General features: G+C 39.3%; 1 protein-coding gene across 4 annotated transcripts in view; it reads left to right on the forward strand.

Annotated features, from left to right (window-relative positions):
• Positions 1-19700, forward strand: part of PRKDC (protein kinase, DNA-activated, catalytic subunit) — a 239744-nt gene that overhangs the window by 142315 nt on the left and 77729 nt on the right. For 2 of the 4 annotated variants that reach the window (XM_046001490.1, XM_046001516.1), the window contains 11 exons: positions 2154-2297; positions 6836-6987; positions 7582-7713; positions 8601-8712; positions 11006-11130; positions 11210-11359; positions 12459-12632; positions 13886-13984; positions 16037-16244; positions 17901-18090; positions 19460-19675. In XM_046001490.1, coding sequence (XP_045857446.1) covers positions 2154-2297; positions 6836-6987; positions 7582-7713; positions 8601-8712; positions 11006-11130; positions 11210-11359; positions 12459-12632; positions 13886-13984; positions 16037-16244; positions 17901-18090; positions 19460-19675 — 1702 coding nt within the window. The remainder of the gene's footprint in view (positions 1-2153; positions 2298-6835; positions 6988-7581; positions 7714-8600; positions 8713-11005; positions 11131-11209; positions 11360-12458; positions 12633-13885; positions 13985-16036; positions 16245-17900; positions 18091-19459; positions 19676-19700) is intronic. The other 2 variants (XM_046001500.1, XM_046001508.1) reach the window with 2 other exon arrangements.

Genomic DNA, 19700 nt, shown 5'->3' on the forward strand with positions numbered 1-19700 from the left:
CCAGATATATATTCTTATATCTCAGGCAGATTTTGTGGTTGTTCAAAATGGTTTCATAGATACCTAGTTAAATTCAGGGGACCAGCAATCCTTTGCCATCTTGCCTCCTTCGTATGTTGGCAAGTTTCTTATGGCTTTCATTCAAATTGGTTTTAGGAGCCAAAAAAAAAAAAAAGTTGAAAATATTCCTGATAATGGTATATAAAAAATAGTTAACTCTTTTAGATAGGTGCTAAGTTTATTACTTAGTTTATGTATAGCACCACATCAGAGGAGAGTCTCTTCCACCAGTGGCCATTAAGGTAGATTTTTCAGAGAGCCTTGAGTGATATGTAAAATGTAGTTGGAATTTACATTCTGTGTAGAAGGAACACTAGGTAGAGACGTTCTCTGAGAGAGCCAGCCATGTCTGCACTGATTGCATAGACCATGGGTACATGGCCTAGGGCAGATGAGCTAGGCCATATCATGAGGATCCATGTAGAGCGTGTGGCTCATTTTTTGAGCAGTAGGGAGCCACTGATGGGTGCTAGGTGGAATGACATGATCCAGTTTATAGAAAGCCCTCAAGACAGCATGGCAAATATGGGACTGTAGCAGGGTCTGTGTTCCTCAGGATCACACTTGATTTCTAGCTCCTAGGGCTACTCTAACAAGAGTACCACAAACTGGGCAGCTCAAATAACTGAAACTTACTGTCTTGTGATTCTGCAAGCCAGAAGTGTGATTTCAAGATATTGGTGGGGATGATTCCTTTTGAGGACTCTGAGGGAGAATCTGTTTCAGGCCTCTCACCAGGTTACGGTTGCCACAGGCATTTTTTGGCACATGGGTAGTAGTTTTCTTTTTTTCTTTTTTCTTTTTTTTTTTTTTAAGATTTTATTTATTTATTCAACATTGAGAGAGGGAACACAAACAGGGGCAGAGGGAGAGGAAGAAGCAGGCTCCCCGCTGAGCAGGGAGCCTGATGTGGGACTTAATCTTATTTTATTTGTCTTTCCATCTTATTTTATTTGCCTTTCCTTTACTCTATGTTTTTCTGTTTCGTTTCTTAAATTCCACATGTAAGTGAGATCATATGGTATTTGTATTTCTCTGAATGATATGTTTGCTTGGGATAATATCCTCTAGTTCCATCTATGTCATTGCAAATGCAAGATTTCATTCTTTTCAATGGCTGAGTAATATTCCATTATATATACATACATTTGCAAATGTCTTCTCCCATCCCATAGGTTGCCTTTTAGTTTCTGGATTGTTTGCCACTATGCAGAAGCTTCTTACCTTGACAGAGCCCCAGTCGTTCATTTTTGCTTTTACTTCCCTGCCTCAGGAGATATTCCTAGTAAGAACTTGCTATGGCCAATGTAATGGATATTAATTGTCTGTGTTCTCCTCTAGGATTTTAGGTTTCCTGTCTCATATTTAGGTCTTCCATCCATTTCAAATTTATTTTTGTGTATGGTGTAAGAATGTCTGATTTTCCCAACATCATCTGTTGAACAGACGTTCTTTTTCCCACTGAAAAAAAAATGTGCATACATACATACACATATATACACAACATTTTCTTCATCCATTATCTAGAGAGTCCTTTGTCTTATGGAAAGAAAGATTAGAACTTGTGTTAATATTTATTATTAAAATTAAAATTTTCCCACTGAATATTATTGCCTGCTTTGTCAAAGATTAGTTCACTATAGGCTTGAGAGCCCCTTTCTGGGTTCTCTATTCTGTTCCATTGATCTATGTGTCTGTTTTTATGCCCATACCAAACTGTCTTGATGACCCAGGACCCCGAGATCATGACCTGAACTGAAACTAAGAGTCCTATGCTTGGGGCACCTTGGTGGCTCAGTGGATTAAGCCTCTGCCTTTAGCTCAGGTCATGGTCTCAGGATCCTGAGATCAAGCCCCACATCAGGCTCTCTGCTTAGCAGGGAGGCTGCTTCCCCCCCCCCCCAATCTCTCTGCCTGCTTGTGATCTCTCTCTCTGTGTCAAATAAATAAATAAATTCTTTAAAAAAAAAAAAAAAGAGTCCTAAGCTTAACTCACTGAGCCATCTAGGTACCCCTGGAAGATAGATTCTTAAATTAATATTTTGGTTATTCAAAACAATTTTTTGATATTTGACTTTTAAATTCTCTTGTAGGTCTTTCGCCCTTATGCAAAGTACTGGCTAAGTCCCTTGCTGCAGCTGGTGGTTTCTGAAAATAATGGAGGCGAAGGAATTCACTATATGGTGGTTGAGATCGTGGTTACTGTTCTTTCGTGGACAGGATTAGCTACTCCTGTGGTAAGAATGGCTATATCTTTTATGTAGTACTATATCAGTCTCTTGCTGATATCGTAAATGGAATATATGACAAATAATACAAACTTCTCTTAATGATAAAAGTTATTTTTAGCATTAATTGTCATATTGTGGTGGTGCTGTACTAAATAGCCTCATTCTGCTTTAGTTCTGTTTTCTTTTGTGTCTGCTTTTGATAATATTTGCTTAAAAAGCAAAATTTTGCTTTTTAAGCAAAAATTTGCTTTTATTTTTAAGATATCAAATGTTTGTTTTGTTTGTTGCTTTTCTCAGAGCTTGGAAACTAGATAACTGATTTATTAAAAAATAAGTGTGAAATAAATATCAATAGGCCCTGAATATGGGGTCTTGAAAAATTCTGCTAAAACTAACATCTCTGGATTTTTTGGCATTTGTTTTGCCAGCTTACTTTCTTCCCTAGTATTTTCTCTGGCCCAGTAATGGTTGAGATTGCCAAAAAAAAGTGGATACCAAGTGAATGATGCTGTGTCATGCTAAGGCACTCTTGTGGCTTACCCCAGTACAGATTCTTGTGTGCTAGAGCTTTGCCCATCACTTAAAAACTTTAGTACAAAAGGTTTCATGTAGTAGTATCCTGGGAACATTCCTTAGTAAACATAATATATGGACATAGAGTTTTTACATGTGTCTATATCTGATTGTGCCTGTCTTAGTTCACAGTAAACCAAATTTAGATTTCTTAGCTTTATGTTTTTGGGGCTTTTTAAAAAAGATTTTATTTATTTATTTGACAGACGGAGAGATCACAAGTAGGCAGAGAAGCAGGCAGAGAGAGAGGGGGAAGCAGGCTCCCTGCTGAGCAGAGGGCCTGATGCGGGGCTCCATCCCAGGACCCTGGGATCGTGACCTGAGCTGAAGGCAGAGGCTTTAACCCACTGAGCCACCCAGGTGCCCCCAGGTGCCTGTATTTTGTTAAAGTGATGAAGTTCTAGAACCTAGGTGAGGTTCGGTGGGGTGAGGTTTGGAGCCGATGACCAAGAAAGAATTCTTGAGACATCTTTGGTGCAAAATGGTGGTTTGTTAAAGCACGGGGACAGGACCCATGGGCAGAAAGAGCTGCTGCTCTGGGTTGTGAGGGATGGCAGGTTATGTGCGACTGAGCCACCCTGGCACCCGACTTCTTAGCTTTAATGTGATAAAAATAATTTGTACTCTGCTAATAACATGAAAAAATTGTTGGAGTGTATAGTTTAACTTAGGAGCCACTGGGAAAGATTGAGTTCAATGTCAGGTGCTTATCTGAGCTTGAGAGAGCTGAAATGCTAGGTGTCACAATAGCTGCCTAAAGCAATAGTGAGTCAAAGTGAAAATCAAGTGAAACCTTTGATCATTTATTGTGGTAGTACAAACAAGAGGCTAAAGTCAGAGGAAGTGTTGACTCCCCCTGTCTGTTTCGCCCATGGAACATTGCAACATGGATCTGATCAAGGGTCAGGTGGATTAGCACAGATCTGGGTGTCATCTTACTGTTGAGGGAGCCCTGAATTAAAGGCTCAGAAGTTTTATGGGATCCTGGAGTTGAGGGGATGGTGAGGGGGAAGGGATGGGAGTAGAAAAGCACTGGGGACTGAATCAGAGATGGGAAAAATGTTTTCAGAGTTGCCCTTCCTCCCTATAAGGAGGTCTCAGTAGAAACCCCTAAAGAAGATTTAAAAAACAAGGAATGAAGGTGCCTGGGCTAGGAATGCAAAGATATGACACAGCATCACCGCTCTGGAGGGTATGGGTCATGGATGGCTAGGGGTCTAACTGTAGCTACCCTTGGAGACTGCAGAGTACTGGCTGTGTTCCAGCCTGGTACATGAGGGCAGGTTGCCCATGAGGCCTGCCAGGTAAAGCCTTTTATACTGCCTGTGGTTGGAACTGAAAAATCACTCACAGGTTTTTCATTAGAAGCCAGAAGCCTCCATAGACTGGTGGATTTCTTTTATAAATGGACTTTTGGATTAAAAAATGCTTTTCCCAGGGGCGCCTGGGTGGCTCAGTGGGTTAAAGCATCTGCCTTCGGCTCAGGTCATGATCCCACGGTCCTGGGATCGAGCCCTGCGTCGGGCTCTCTGCTCAGCATGGAGCCTTCTTCCCTTCCTCTCTCTCTGCCTGCCTCTCTGCCTACTTGTGATCTCTCTCTGTCAAATAAATAAATAAAATCTTAAAAAAAAAATACTTCTCCCAGCGTTCCATGCTCATGGATTGGAAAAACAAATATTGTTAAAATGTCTATATTACCCAAAGCAGTCTCCACATTTAATGCAATCCCTGTTGCATTAAACAGTGCACAGTCCTAAAATTTGTATGGAACCACAAAAGACCCTGAATAGCCAAAATAGTTCTGAAAAAGAAAAACAAAACTGGAGGCATCACAATCCTGGACTTTAAGCTCTTTTACAAAGCTTTAATCATCAACACATTATGGTACTGGCACCAAAATGTACACATAGATCAATGCAATAGAATAAAGAACTCCAAAATGGATCCACAGCTATACAGTCAACTAATCTTCGACAAAACAGGAAAGAATATACAATAGAAAAAAGGATGGGTGCCTGGGTGGCTCAGTGGGTTAAGCCTCTGCCTTTGGCTTAGGTCATGATCTCAAGGTCCTGGGATCAAGCCCCTCTTTGGGCTCTCTGTTCAGCAGGGAGCCTGCTTCCCCCTGTCTCTCTCTGCCTGCCTCTCTGCCTACTTGTAATCCATCTCTCTCTGTCAGTGAATAAAATCTTAAAAAAAAAAGGCAATCTCTTCAACAAATGGTGTTGGGAAAACTGGACAGCTACGTGCAGAAGAATGAAACTGGACCACATTCTAACACCATACACAAAAATAAATTCAAAATGGATGAAAGACCTTAATGTGAGACAGGAAACCATCAAAATCCTAGCAGAGAACACAGGCAGCAACCTCTTTCACCTCACCTATAGCAGCCTCTTACTAGATACATCACCACAATGTGATGGGAAGGGAAGGTAGGGAAGGAAGGCAAGAGTGAATTATTGGGAACTAATTAAGATAAAAAGCTCTGCACAGTGGAAGGAAATGATCAACAAAACTAAAAGGCAGCATGTGGAATGGGAGAAAATCTTTCCAAACAGCATATCTATTAATATGCATATTAATATAGCATATCTATTAATCTATTAGTCTATTAAAAGACTAATAGCCAAAATCTACAAAATTCAATGCCAAAAAAATCAAATAACCCAGTTAAGAAATGGGCATAAGACATGAATAAACACTTTTCCAAAGAAGACATCTAGATGGCCAACAGACACATGAAAAGATGCTCAACATCACTCATCATCAGGGATATACAAATCAAAACCATAATGAGATACCACTGTACACCAGTCAGAATGGCTAAAATTAACAACTCAGGAAACAACAGATGTTGCAAGGATGTGAAGAAAAGGGAACCAGCCCTCTTACAGTGTTGATGGAAATGCAGACTGGTGCAGCCACCCTGAGAACAGTATGGAGTTTCCTCAAAAAGTTGAAAACAGAACTACCCTACAATCCAGCAATTGCAGTATTAGATATTTACCCAAAGGATACAAAAATACAGATTTGAGGGGATACATGCACTCTGATGTTCATAACAGCATTATCAGTAGTATCCAAACTATGGAGAAAGCCCAAATGTCCATCAGCTGATGAATGGATTAAGATACATACATATAATGGAATATTACTTGGCCATCAAAAAGAATAAAAACTTGCCATTTACAACAATGTGGATGGAGCTAGAGTGTATTATGCTAAATGAAATAAGTTAGTCAGAGATGGATAAATACCAACAACTTACATGTGGAATTTAAAAAACAAAACCGATTAACATATGCAAAGGGGGAAGAGAAAGAAGGAGAGAGGGAAGCAAGCCATAAGAGACTTTAAGGAGGAGAAACTGAAGGTTGGCGGAGAGAGGTGGGTGGAGTATGGCTAGATGGGTGACAGGTATTAAGGTGGGCACTTTTATATTGAGCACTGGATGTTTTTTTAAGTGATTAATCACTGAATTCTACTCTAGAAACCAATATTGCACTGTATGTTCCCTACCTGAAATTTAAGTGGAAAAAAAAAAAAATGCTTTTGCTAAGTGAGGTCAGTCAGTCAGAGAAAGACAATTATCAGATGGTTTCATTCATATGTAGAACTTAAGGAATAGCGTGGAAGACCACAGGGGAAGGGAAGGAAAACTGAAGGGGAAGAAATCGGAGAGGGAGACAAACCATGAAGAGGACTCTGGACTCCAGGAAACAAACTGAGGGTTACAGAAGGGATGGGGGTGGGGAAATGGGGTAGCAGGGTGTTGAGTATTAAGGAGAGCGTGTGTGGCGATGAGCAGTGGATGTTATACACAACTAATGAATTGTTGAACACTACATCAAAAACCAATGTTATATGTTAGCTAATTGAACATAATAAAAAATAGTTAAGAAGATTTTTAAAAAGTGCTTTTCTAGAATGGCATGCTATTTATTAATATAGTTTCTGTATCTTTTTAGGGTGTCCCTAAAGATGAAGTGTTGGCAAATCGATTGCTTCATTTCCTAATGGAACATGTTTTTCATCAAAAAAGAGCTGTGTTTAGACATAACCTTGAAATTATAAAAACCCTTGTTGAATGCTGGAAGGATTGTTTATCTGTCCCTTACAGGTATATATTTACTAGATATTGCAATATCATTTATACATCTTTAAAATGTAGCTGGTGAAATTTAATTGAAATGATAGAAAAAGGAAAATAATTTGAAATCGCATCATTTGTAAGGATATAATATTGCTACTAGTAAGATTACAACCTCTGAAGTTTACTAGAAGCATCTCTGTGCAGAAAGATGCCTCCAGGTATCCCCTGCTCCATCTCCCAGCTCACCTCTGGCTTTTCTAGCACACTGGGCATGTGGGATGCCCTCTGCCTCTCACTCTCCCAGCCCAGGGATAGACTGTAAGACTTTTCTTTTCTTTGATTCCTTTTAGCACAGCCTGAGGCAAGCTAAAACTTTTAAGTTTTCAGTATCAACTAAGGGAGAATTGGGGCAAATAGATCATAAGAAATAGAGACCTGTCTGTGTTACACAGCTAGAATAACTTGAATGCATACAAAGAGAGTATTAGCAAGAAGGGTGTTAGATGTGGGGAAAGACAAAGTATTTCTTACCCTGAAAATTACGCATAGAAAATTTTATATCTTCTTGCTGCTTATTTACTATATGATAACCTATACATATTCTTTATGCTTATGTTTCAGGTTAATATTTGAGAAGTTTTCCAACAAAGATCCTAATTCTAAAGACAATTCTGTAGGAATTCAATTATTAGGCATTGTAATGGCCAATAATTTGCCTCCATATGACCCAAAATGTGGCATAGAGAGCATAAAGTGAGTATTGAGGAGTTTTGGCTTTGCTTCTTTTTCAGGTTAAAGTATAGATGGATTGGATTGACAGACTGGAATGTGGTCTAATTTTTATAAACGTAAGGACCTAGACCCATGTTAAAAATATTTCTACTGAAATTTAAGTAGTTGGGGTTAGAGGTCATTTGGGAGAAGATTGTGAATGGGACTGTGAAAGAGAGAAGAGTGAATGGGGAAAGTTAAGTTTTTCAAAATTAGTGTAATTTTTTTCAAGTGTGTTTTAGCAAATAGGAAGTGTTAGGTATTTTCTTTCTTATTTTCTAAAGTCATATTTTTAGCATTTGCCCTGAAAGCAACACAAACTCTGTGGGACCATTTGACTGGATCATGACCTGAAAGGGATGCCTGGATGTTGTGCTGCCCTGTCTCTGTGCTGCCTGTCGCTGTACTCCTGCTGTAGCTGCAGCCTCAACTCCCTCTCTTAGAGCTTTGATTCCCCAGATGACAACTGAACTGGAGGCTAACATGATGTGGCCTCTGGAGTCTGGGGGCACGGCACTGGTGCTCACTCTCCTTCTCATTTTATTGTCCTCTTCTCATAGCATCTGCTATGATTTCGAGAGTTGTCAGTAAATCATGATATTGGATAGTAGCTTTCTTTTTACTACAGTTTTTATAGCATCCAGCATTGTGTTTTGCTTTGACTGCAGCAGGTCCTCTGTGATTGAACTGCGGACTTTAATGTGCCTTCCAGGTCATGATGTACATTAAAGCCTTAAGTACATCTTCATATATGTTTTCACACAAATAATTTCAATCATGTTTTAATGTGGTATGAGGAGCAAAGTTACTATATTTTTATGTCAACACAATGTATTATGATGCATATTTATTTTCTGTATTTGCGACAGATACTTTCAAGCTTTGGTCAGTAATATGTCCTTTGTAAAATATAAAGAGGTGTATGCGGCAGCAGCAGAAGTTCTAGGACTTACTCTTCAATATATTACCAAGAAAGAAAATGTGAGTGTTACACAATTTTAAATAAATACTTCTTTTCCAGTTTTGATTTATCATAACACTTGTTATTTATATCCTCTATAATAAACCAAAGTGGCCATCCATTAATATTTTACTCTTTCCTACTGTATACAGTACTCAGGGGGGAGGTTTTAGATTTTATTTATTTATTTGTCAGAGGGAGCACGCACAATTGGGGAATAGCAGACAGAGGGAGAAGCAGGTAAGCAAGGAGCTGGATGTGGGACTCAGTTCCAGGACCCTGGGATGAGGATATGAGCCCAAGGCAGCTTTCATTCCTCTGAAGGTAGTGTCAGAATTTCCTTTTGGAGAAAATTGTTCTGTTAGATACTTGCCATGGTTAGTCAGGGCTAAGGTAACTAGTAAAACCCCCTACTTCCATTTTGGGACATAATATAGCTATCAGACAGGACAGGGTACCTCAGGGAACTTTCTCAGTCTTGTATGCCCTGCCCACTTACAGGATTGTGAGAATAACCTAATTGATTCTTTTAGCGCAATATACATTCAGAGTACTGCAGTTCTCAAGAGAATGTGATTATTATAAATGTACGTAAAGTTCATGGGCCAGTGCATAGAAATTGCATGTTCTAACTTAACTTGAAAATAACATAGTGGAATGATGCTTACTGCTACATCCCATGATGCTTACTGTCTTCCCATGGTTAGTAAGTGAGTTGCTGTATGTTTTGAAGCCTCCAAAACCACTGTTACTCATTGTGAGACCTTGCCAGGTCCCATTGCAGTGTGTCCAGGATGACACAGTTGATCATTCCTCCTGATTCCCTTTGTCACTGCTTCTGGGACACACTCTCGGCTCTCTTCCTACTTCCCTGGCAGTTTCCTCTCCCTTCCTTAGCTCCATGTTTCCCGGCCACCTCCCTAGCTCTGATATTGGTTCTATTTTCCTCCCCTGCTCCCCTGTCAACCATCCAGCCTGTGTTTTTGAAAACTGCCTATGTGTTCATCATTCTTAACTTTGTACCTCCAGTCCCCATCCTCTCCTGAAGGAAAAGATGGAGAGTGGAAAGTGGGCTACTTTCACTCTCTGGCTGGATGAGGAGAGGTTTAGGGAAGTCGGAGGTCCTGAGGGCACCCAGGGTAACCCAACACAGTGTATTGCACCCCTGCCCATTTTGCTAGTCAGCCATTTATTTTGTTTAGAAGAAAATTAAGGGAAATAGACCCTTTTAGGGAGATCAGTCTTCACTTATAATTTATTTCAGGGATTATCAGCTATTTTTGGAAAATAAAATTTTAAAATTCAGAACAACCTTATTATTATTACATGATTCTAATGTCCCTAGTTTTTTGGGTTTCAGTTTACATAATATCCTAAGTTTTCAGTTCAGATAGAGCAAATTATAGCAGATCCCAGGTTTAATCTCTCTTCAATTAAAATCCAAGTTAGAATGATAAACACTTTTGTTGTACATGGTTCTTTTCTGAATATAAAATGGTACTGATTTAGTGTAGAAATTAGAAAACCAGTGAAGTATAAAGAAGTCATTGAGAGTCACTCATATTCTAACCACTGAATTGCTTTTGGCACCTGAGGTGTAGTCTCTAGTCATCAGTATGTGTGAGCATGCACTTGTCTTCTCTTGTTCACCCATATTGTATTCTTTTATAATTTTGGTTATATACATTGGATACTTACATTGGGTACATACTAGCATAGGGGGCACAGCCAGGAACAGGGCAGGCCAAGCCCCTCCCTGCCTCAGGAAGCTAGCAATTGGTGAGGGGAGACCAACAATACACAATCGAATCTATCATGGTAGATAGTAGTATGTGATGAAGAAAGAACAGGATATAGTGAGGTAGACAGTAATGGAGTTGGTTGTTGAGATAAAGTTGCATGAAAATTATGGTTTATGTGAATATTTGACCAGACATGTGAACACTGGCATCATAAAGTCTGCTTACACAGGATTTAGTCACTGAATTCAGTTCAGCTTCTCAAATGACTTGTTAGCAGTATTTCAGGTGTCAGAAGGAAGCACTAATCTTTATCAACCTGCTGTCTGACAGGTGCTAGATGCCTCCAGTGGTAGCAGCACAAAGCAGGCGTGTCTATGGCCTGGCTCACCCAAACTCATAGCCCCAGAGCCTCTTGTACCCAGTGGTTATGTCAACCTGTGCATGCTCTTGGCACTATACCCTGTGAACACCTTTACCTTGTAGGTGATAGCATTGAACACCTTCCTTGGGTTCACATAACTATTCAAATCCATAACCAACATAAGAATTTGAAAAAAACTTAATTTTTCAGGTATTGGAGGAGTTGGTGTATGAACTGATCATAAAGCAGTTGAAGCAACATCAGAATACGATGGAGGACAAATTTATTGTGTGCTTGAACAAAGCCGTGAAGAACTTTCCTCCTCTTGCCGATAGGTAAGATATCAGTTGTGGTCCTATTGCAGGAGATGGTCTGCAACTGTCCTCTCACTCATTGGCCATGTCCACTGGTTAGGTTTATGAACACTGTATTCTTCCTGCTGCCAAAATTTCACGGCGTGATGAAGACCCTCTGTCTGGAGGTGGTGTTGTGTCGTGCAGAGGAAATACCAGATCTCTATTTACAGTTGAAGAGCAAGGATTTCATTCAAGTCATGAGACACAGGTAAGTGTGAGGCTAGCCCTATATTCTCAGAGGCCGATGGCTCATAAATTTTTGACTTGCTCAGCTATCTCCTTCAACTCAGAAAGAACTCATAGGCTTTCATTAAATATGTATTTGTTAAATTTTAATCAGAAGAAAAGGTTGTGGCACCTGACACTCCTGCCTCTGCTAGCCTGGCACTTTGGGAAAGCCATATCTCAAGCATTCTCTAAGGCTCTTCTCAGATTTAAAATGCATGGTTTTGAATTCTGTACCCATTTTGCCAAGTAGAAGGCTTCCATTATTTGCTAAAATTGTTCATTTATTTTCACATTATACTATTAAAATGAATATTAAAAGATGCTTTTGATCACTTACAATATTTTTATTTCTCTGTACTCTCTTCTAGTTTTGTCTGTATACATATTTTTCACATAGGGATAAATTATTGATAAATGCCAATAACAAAGAATATATGTTGTTGTATTATAGTATCCTTCATTAGAAATTTACTCATTGCCTACTGTGTGTAAAGCATTAAGCTGGGTTCTTTAAGGAAGAAAAGATACATAAAACAGGTGTGCACATTATCTGGGGCCCAGACTAACCTTAACTTGCTTCTGACCTGCCAGGTGGCCTAGCACTTGAAATCATTTTTGAAAAATGTGAAATCCTTTTTATTTAGTTTATTTTATTTGACATTTTGGTTTTTTTTAAATGAATTTTTATTTTGGAATAACAATATTTATAGAATATTTGAAAGTTCCCACATACCCTTCATCCAGTTTTTCCATGTCACATAATCATCGTACATTTGTCAAAACTAAGGAATTAACTTCAGTACATTAATGTTAACTAAACTAGACTTTATTTGACTTTTACCAGTTTTCCCACTAATGTTCCTTTTTCTGTTCTAGGATCCAATCCAGGATACCACAATGAATTAATTTAGTTATTTTTAATACTCTAGCTCATGGTAATTTTTTTAGATGTAATTTTTATGTTTCCATTGTAATAAATTTTGAAATATAGAACAGCACAAAGAAGAAAATGTTATCTGTCATATCTGAAAGTGTAATTTGTTAAATTAGTGTGTTTTAAAAAAAATCTCTTGTTACAGAGATGATGAAAGACAAAAAGTGTGTTTGGACATAATTTATAAAATGATGGCAAAATTGAAACCTGTAGAACTCCGAGAACTTATGAATCCTGTTGTAGAATTCATTTCTCATCCTTCTCCAGTGTGCAGGGAACAAATGTATAATATTCTAATGTGGGTTCATGACAATTACCGGTAAGGTTTACATTAACTTTTCTTTTGGAGGGGGTGGCTGTGGAGGGGCAGAGAGAAAGAGAGAGCAAGAGTCTTAAGCAGATGCCACACCTAGCATGGAGCGTGACATGGGGTTCAGTATCACGACCCTGAGATCATGACCTGAGCCAAAATCAAGAGTTGGACACTTTACTGACTGAGCTACCCAGGCATCCCACTACACTAACATTTTATATTACTAATTTTTAAGGGGGCATTTGGGTGCTTATAGCAATCTGGAACAGATTATAATAATAAAATATTTTTTTTAAGATTTTATTTATTTATTTGACAGCGAGAGAGAGAGATCACAAGTAGGCAGAGAGGCAGGCAGAGAGAAAGAGAGAGGGAAGCAGGCTCCCCGCCAAGTAGAGAGCAGAGAGCCTGATGTGGGACTCGATCCCAGGACCCTGAGATCATGACCTGAGCCGAAGGCAGCGGCTTAACCCACTGAGCCACCCAGGCGCCCAATAATAAAATATTTTTATACATATAATTAAAATAATAAAAACAAGTTTATTTTAGTATATTAACATGTATCCTTTTTTTTAACTCCTTTTATGTACCTGTGGGAATTCAGAGTGTGCAATTACTGGTTGAATCAACAGTGTAATTTGTTTTTATAGCTGTCCCTCTAAAATTTGACAAAATTAAGGAAGTGAACTCTGTGGGATGCCTTCATCCTGCAGGACTTCCATCACCCCACTTCTTGTAGGGTGTGAGCCTGTCCTAGGACCTCTTAGCATTCACAGGGAGCCTCTGCAGCCCTGCTCCCATTACCCATCCCCTCTGCCCTGTGCACCTGAGCCCTATCACATTGCAGGTGGGGTGGTGACAGGCACTTGGATAGGCTTGCAGAGGCACTAAAGGAGGGTGTCAGGGTACATACGCGTGAGGGTAAGTTCTGCTGTGATCTGGGAAGTTAAAGTACCACAGGAAAGGCCAGATTTTTTTTTAAAAGATTTTATTTATTTATTTGAGAGAAAGAGAGAGCATGAGAAGGAGGAGGGTCAGAGGGAGAAGTAGACTCCCTGCTGAACAGGGAGTCAGATGCGGGACTCCATCCCGGGACTCCAGGATCATGACCTGAGTCAAAGGCAGTCGTTTAACCAACTGAGCCACCCATGTGCCCAGAAAGGCCGGATTATTTAACTTTAATTCTGGATGGTGTTATTGGGATTGAACAAAAGTGATGAAAGACAATGTTAATGTTTTATCATTTTTTTTTTTCTCAGAGATCCAGAAAGTCAAGCAGATGATGAGTCTCGGGAAGTATTTAAGTTGGCAAAAGATGTATTGATTCAAGGGTTGATCGATGAGAATGCTGGGCTTCAGTATGTGCTCCTCCTGGAATAATTGGGCCAAGACAAATGAATTTAGGGATATTTCTTTCTAGATTGACGCTGAGTATTTTTCAGCAGTTTTAGAATTATGTTTATAGTATTAGCATTTTCTTTGCTTTCTCCATTCATAGTGTTCAGTAAAAAGGTATTTTAACATTAAGACTTAAAAATCCTGACAAGTTATTTTAAATAGAATATATGTGCTGCTGAAGCAAGCACGGTTATTTTAAATATAAATAAAACTCTTTAAAAAGTGGTATGAATAAATCTTTCTCTGCTCATGCAGTGAATCAAAGTGTCTTAAAATGAGAAGATCTGTAATGATGATTATGTTTCTCATTTAACTCAAATAGTTGAAATCACACTATACATATTAATATTAAGTGAAATGTTTGAAACTTTAGAAATAGGAGAAAACTATATTAATTATATAGGGAAATAAAAAATGATTACTATTTTCTGTCGGGTTTGGCCAGCAAAGCCTGAGATGGTGAATGGAAGGATTATTCCCAACACCTTAGTAGGAGAAAGGAGGGGCCTGAGGGCCAGACGCTGTAGCTGTGAAAGGCCTTGAGCCAAGCTCTGTCTCTGCTTTTATTGCGAGTTTAATTAATACACCATGTGCAAGGCAAGGAGCTTATGAAGTACATAACCACTACAGGTGCCTGTATTTTAAATTTTTTTTTTTTATAAGATGTTATTTATTTATTTGACAGACAGAGATCACAAGTAGGCAGAGAGGCAGGCAGAGAGAGAGAGGGAGAAGCAGGCTCCCTGCTGAGCAGAGAGCCTGATGCGGGGCTTGATCCCAGGACTCTGGGATCATGACCTGAGCTGAAGGCAGAGGCTTTAACCCACTGAGCCACCCAGGTGCCCCCAGGTGCCTGTATTTTAAACCCCACTCCCTGGATGAGACCCACGAGCTGAAGTAAGAATCCGCCTGCATTCAGCCAAGAAACTTCAGAGGAGACCCAGCATCTAGGCACTCCTCTTTTGCTTTTCAATTAGTCTCATCTAGGGAGGTATATACAAGTCAGGTTTTATCCATCTAAACACTGTGAATCCCCACAGTTTTCTTCTAAAATGCCTACCCTATTAGTTTTATGAGTGTTTTATCAAGTACTAATTATATAAGAAGGGGTATAAACTTTTTGTATGGTTCTATATTTCAATTTTCCATTCTAAATTTTATTTGGATTTCATAAGCATTCATAAATTGTAAAGCCCAGCCTGTTTTTGTTTTTGTTTTTTTTAAGTAAGGGCAGAGGAAGAGAGAGAATCACACTGTGTGGAGCCCAATGTGGGCTTTGATCTCATAACCCCAAGCTCATAACCTGAAATGAAGAGTCAGACTCTTCATCAACTGAGTCACCCAGGTGCCCTAAGCCTACCCTGGTTTTTAAGTAGTTCAAGTTGTGAATATTTTATGGCACTAATTTTTGGAGTGAATTGTTTTAGCAAGACAGTGAAGGAGTACATATAATTTCTTAAGGTGTTTTCTCAGTTTCCAAATAGTTAATATTATATACTCCATTGAAGATTCCCCAGGTAGTAGAGATGAGAAAAAAATCATCCAGTTTTGGGGCATCTTGGTGGCTCAGTGGGTTAATCCTCTGCCTTTGGCACAGGTCACGGTCTCAGGGTCCTGGGATCGAGCCCCGCATCGGGCTCTGCTCAGTAGAGGCCTGCTTCCCCCTCTCCCTCTGCCTGCTTCTCTGCCTGCTTGTGATCTCTCTCTCTGTGTGTCAAATAAATAAATAAAATCCTTAAAAAAAAAAAAAGACCCTTAAAAAAAAAATCATACATTTTTCACCTCACCTCTTGTTAAATATGCTAAGGTTTTGGAATATTCCCTTCCTTCAATGCATATTATTGCTCATAACTCAGATTAAACTCCTTATACAATTTTGGATGTGGTTTTCCTCTATTTCCTCTATTGTTTTATAGAGATGACAGACTGCCTTCACATGACACCATGTGTAGGGCATTCTTTCTTATTTGCCGATATCTGAGAAATACGCTTCTTTCCTTCCTGCTTTTCAGATTAATTATTCGAAATTTCTGGAGTCATGAGACTAGATTACCTTCAAATATCTTGGACCGACTGTTGGCACTAAATTCCTTATATTCTCCAAAGATAGAAATGCACTTTTTAAGTTTAGCAACAGATTTTCTGCTTGAAATGACCAGCATGAGCCCAGATTATCCAAACCCTGTGTTTGAGCATCCTCTGTCAGAATGCGAATTTCAGGTGAAGTACTTATCTCTGTAATAATAAATTTTATAAGCTTTTCCTGTCTTTTAGTCAACATTTTCTAAGAGTTAAACTGGCTTTTATTGAGATATAAATGATGTATGACATGTTCGTTTCAGGTACAACATAATGATTTGATATTTGTTTGTATTGTGAGATGATTACCACAGTAAGCGTAGTTAACATCCATCACCACATAGTTACAAATATTTTTTCCTTCTGATGAATTTTTTACATCTATTCTCTTAGCAACTTTCGAATATATAATACAGTATTATTAACTGTAGTCACCATGCTATGCATTTTACCTCCATGACTTACTTATTTTTTAACTGGAAGTTTATACCTTTTGACCCCCTTCACCCATGTTCCCTCCTCCTGCCACCCCTCCTCTCCGTCCTCTGTCTCTGGCAATCACCAGTTTGTTCTCTGTATCTTTTTCAGTTGAGTTTGTTTTGTTTTGGTGTTGTTTAGATTCCACATGTAAGTGAGATCATGTGGTATTTGCCTTTCTCTGTCTAACATATTTCACTTAGCATAATGCCCTCAAGGTCCATCCATGTTATCGAAGATGGCAAATTTCCTTCTTTTTTTATGATTCAGTAATATTCCATTGCATATGTGTGTACACACACACATATCACATCTTCTTTATCCATTCTTCCATCGATAGACACTGAAGTTGCTTCCATTTCTTGGTTATTATGAGCAGTGAACATAGAGGTACATATATCTTTTTGAGTTAGTATTTTGTTTCCTTTGGATAAATACCCAGAAGTAGAAGAGCTGGATCATATTGTATTTCTAATTTTAATTTTTTGAGGACCTCTGTACTGTTTTCCATAGTGTTTGCATCAATTTGTATTCTCACCAACAGTGCTTGAGGGTTTCCTCTTCTCCACATCCTTGCCAACAGTTGTCATTTCTTGTCTTTTTGATCAGAGCCACCTGATGCATGTGAGGTGATGTCTCATTGTGATTTTGTTTTGTGTTTCTCTGATGATTAGTTGTACTGGGCTTCTTATTTTACTTGGAATACTTACACTTTCCTTTCTGAAACACATTTGTTTCAGCCTCATATGCTCACACTCTCTTGACATGCTCACACTTATTCCCCTTTCAGCCTCCACTTAGATTTTCCTTTCTCCATAATGCCATCCTCCTCCCCATCCATTTGGTAGACACTGAGTTTGCCTCTTCTCCTGGCAGCCTTAACAACTTGTGATGATTTACATATTTACAAATGTGCTCACTTCATCTCTGCTAGCCTGGCTAGCTGAGCCTGACTGTTTTGCTTGTACTTCTCCTGTGACTTTCTTAGTGTTGAGCACATAGTGGGACTTTGGAAGGAGCTGAGCCCTTTAGCTTGTTAGTTTTGTGGTGCCACCACTAGGTGTGGCATTAAGCCATTTAACGCAGAATGTGAAGGAGGAGAAATACGGTTTTTCTCCCCCAATACTATTCACTATTTCTAGATGGCAGATAATTATTTAGTTAAAATATTTAAATTCGGAAAGTTTTTTCAGCTGTTTTCCACAGAGATACATGAAATTATAGTATGTATTTACTGATAGTAGCAATGGATTTTAATAAAAATATTTCAGTGTTGCTAAAGAAGGACCATTATTTCATTTGGAACTCTCTTATGTGCAGGAATATACCATTGATTCTGACTGGCGTTTCCGAAGTACTATTTTCACTCCAATGTTTATTGAGACTCAGGCCTCCCAAAGTGCTCTCCAGACCCGGACCCAGGAGGTATCCCTCCCAGCTCAAGGGGTGATGGCTAGGCAGATACGGGCCACCCAACAACAGTATGACTTCACACCTACACAAACTGCAGGTAACTATCACACCTGAACACCTGCCTGCTCTGCACAAGACAATATGATCTGTGGAAGTGGCTTCCACTGCAAGAACATTGACTGTAAGAGAATTGAAACAATAATAGAAAAAAGTGTAAGAACCACAGAAAAGATAGGTCAGTCAAAGGAGAAAAGCATTGGGATTCCAAGAGTCATCAAACTCTTAGAGTTGGAACAGGGAAGGCAAGGGAGGGATGATGGGGACCTGGTGTTTAAAGGATATGGAGTTTCTGTTTAAGATGATGGAATATGCTCTGAAGATGAATTGTGGTGATGGTTGCCCAACAGTGTGACACCATAGTTCTGTGCACTTTACATGATTAAAATAGTTAATTTGGAGGGCGCCTGGGTGGCTCAGTGGGTTAAAGCCTCTGTCTTCGGCTCAGGTCATGATCCCAGGGTCCTGGGATGGAGCCCTGCATTGGGCTCTCTGCTCAGCGGGGAGCCTGCTTCCTCCTCTTTCTCTCTCTGCCTGCCTCTCTGCCTACTTGTGATCTCTGTCTGTCAAATAAATAAATAAAATCTTAAAAAAAATAGTTAATTTGGTGTTCTCTAAATTTTAACACAGTAAAAAACAAAAATAAAAAAGGACTGTTCTTTTTTTTTTTTTAAAGGACTGTTCTTGACTAGAAAAAAAACAAAAGTAACAGTACATGTATGTTTTGTTTTGGTTTCACATTTTAAACCCCTTATCTCAAAAGCAGAGTACTGAAGAGCTAAATCAAAATCATTTACTGTGTTTATAGTTTATTAAACTTTTCTTTTCTGAATTGTTCACCTGTTTCCTTTTATCAGAGAAATACAAGTTGTAGAGTAAAATACCTAAATGATTTCATATAAACATTTCAGATGTTTTTCCTTTATGTAAAAATTTTCATGTTCCATTGTTTCTAGAAGTAGAAATAATTTGAATTATTACCATGAATATTTTATGACATTATATTAGAAGTCATGAATCTTTAGTACCTTATAGTAGATACCAGGTTTCATTCCTATAATGATCACAGTGGCTTGAAGGAGCAAGTGGGGTGTTTCCTGCTTCACAAATGAGGACACAGGCTCAAACACCTGAGCTGCCTCTGATCACTCAGTAGTAACCTAGTGGTAAACTGCCTATTGTCTTTCTGCTGTGATGCGGCTGTCTCCCTGGAGGAGCTGTCCCTAGTGACAATGGCAGGGGAATATGTGGAGGCCCCAGGTGCCACAGAATTATGCATCCCTTGTCGCACACAGTGTATCTGGCAGTTGGCAGTGCTCCACCAGGTGCAGTGGTGGGGTGGGGTGGGCTTGGCAGGGTTGGGCAGTGTTGAGCATGCTGTGACATGCTCTGGTCGTGCCTGTTTGTAGATGGCAGAAGCTCCTTTAATTGGCTGACTGGGAGCAGTATTGACCCACTGATGGATTATGCAGTCTCCTCATCATCGGATTCCTCATCTTCCTCCTTGCTGTTTGCCCACAAGAGGAGTGAAAAGTCCCAGAGAGCACCCTTGAAGTCAGTGGGACCTGATTTTGGGAAAAAAAGGCTGGGCCTTCCAGGAGATGAGGTGGATAACAAAGCAAAAGGTAAAGTAAGCTTGCTGAAATGGAC

The sequence above is a fragment of the Meles meles genome, chromosome 1, assembly GCF_922984935.1.
Source record: "Meles meles chromosome 1, mMelMel3.1 paternal haplotype, whole genome shotgun sequence".
Taxonomy (NCBI): domain Eukaryota; kingdom Metazoa; phylum Chordata; class Mammalia; order Carnivora; family Mustelidae; genus Meles; species Meles meles.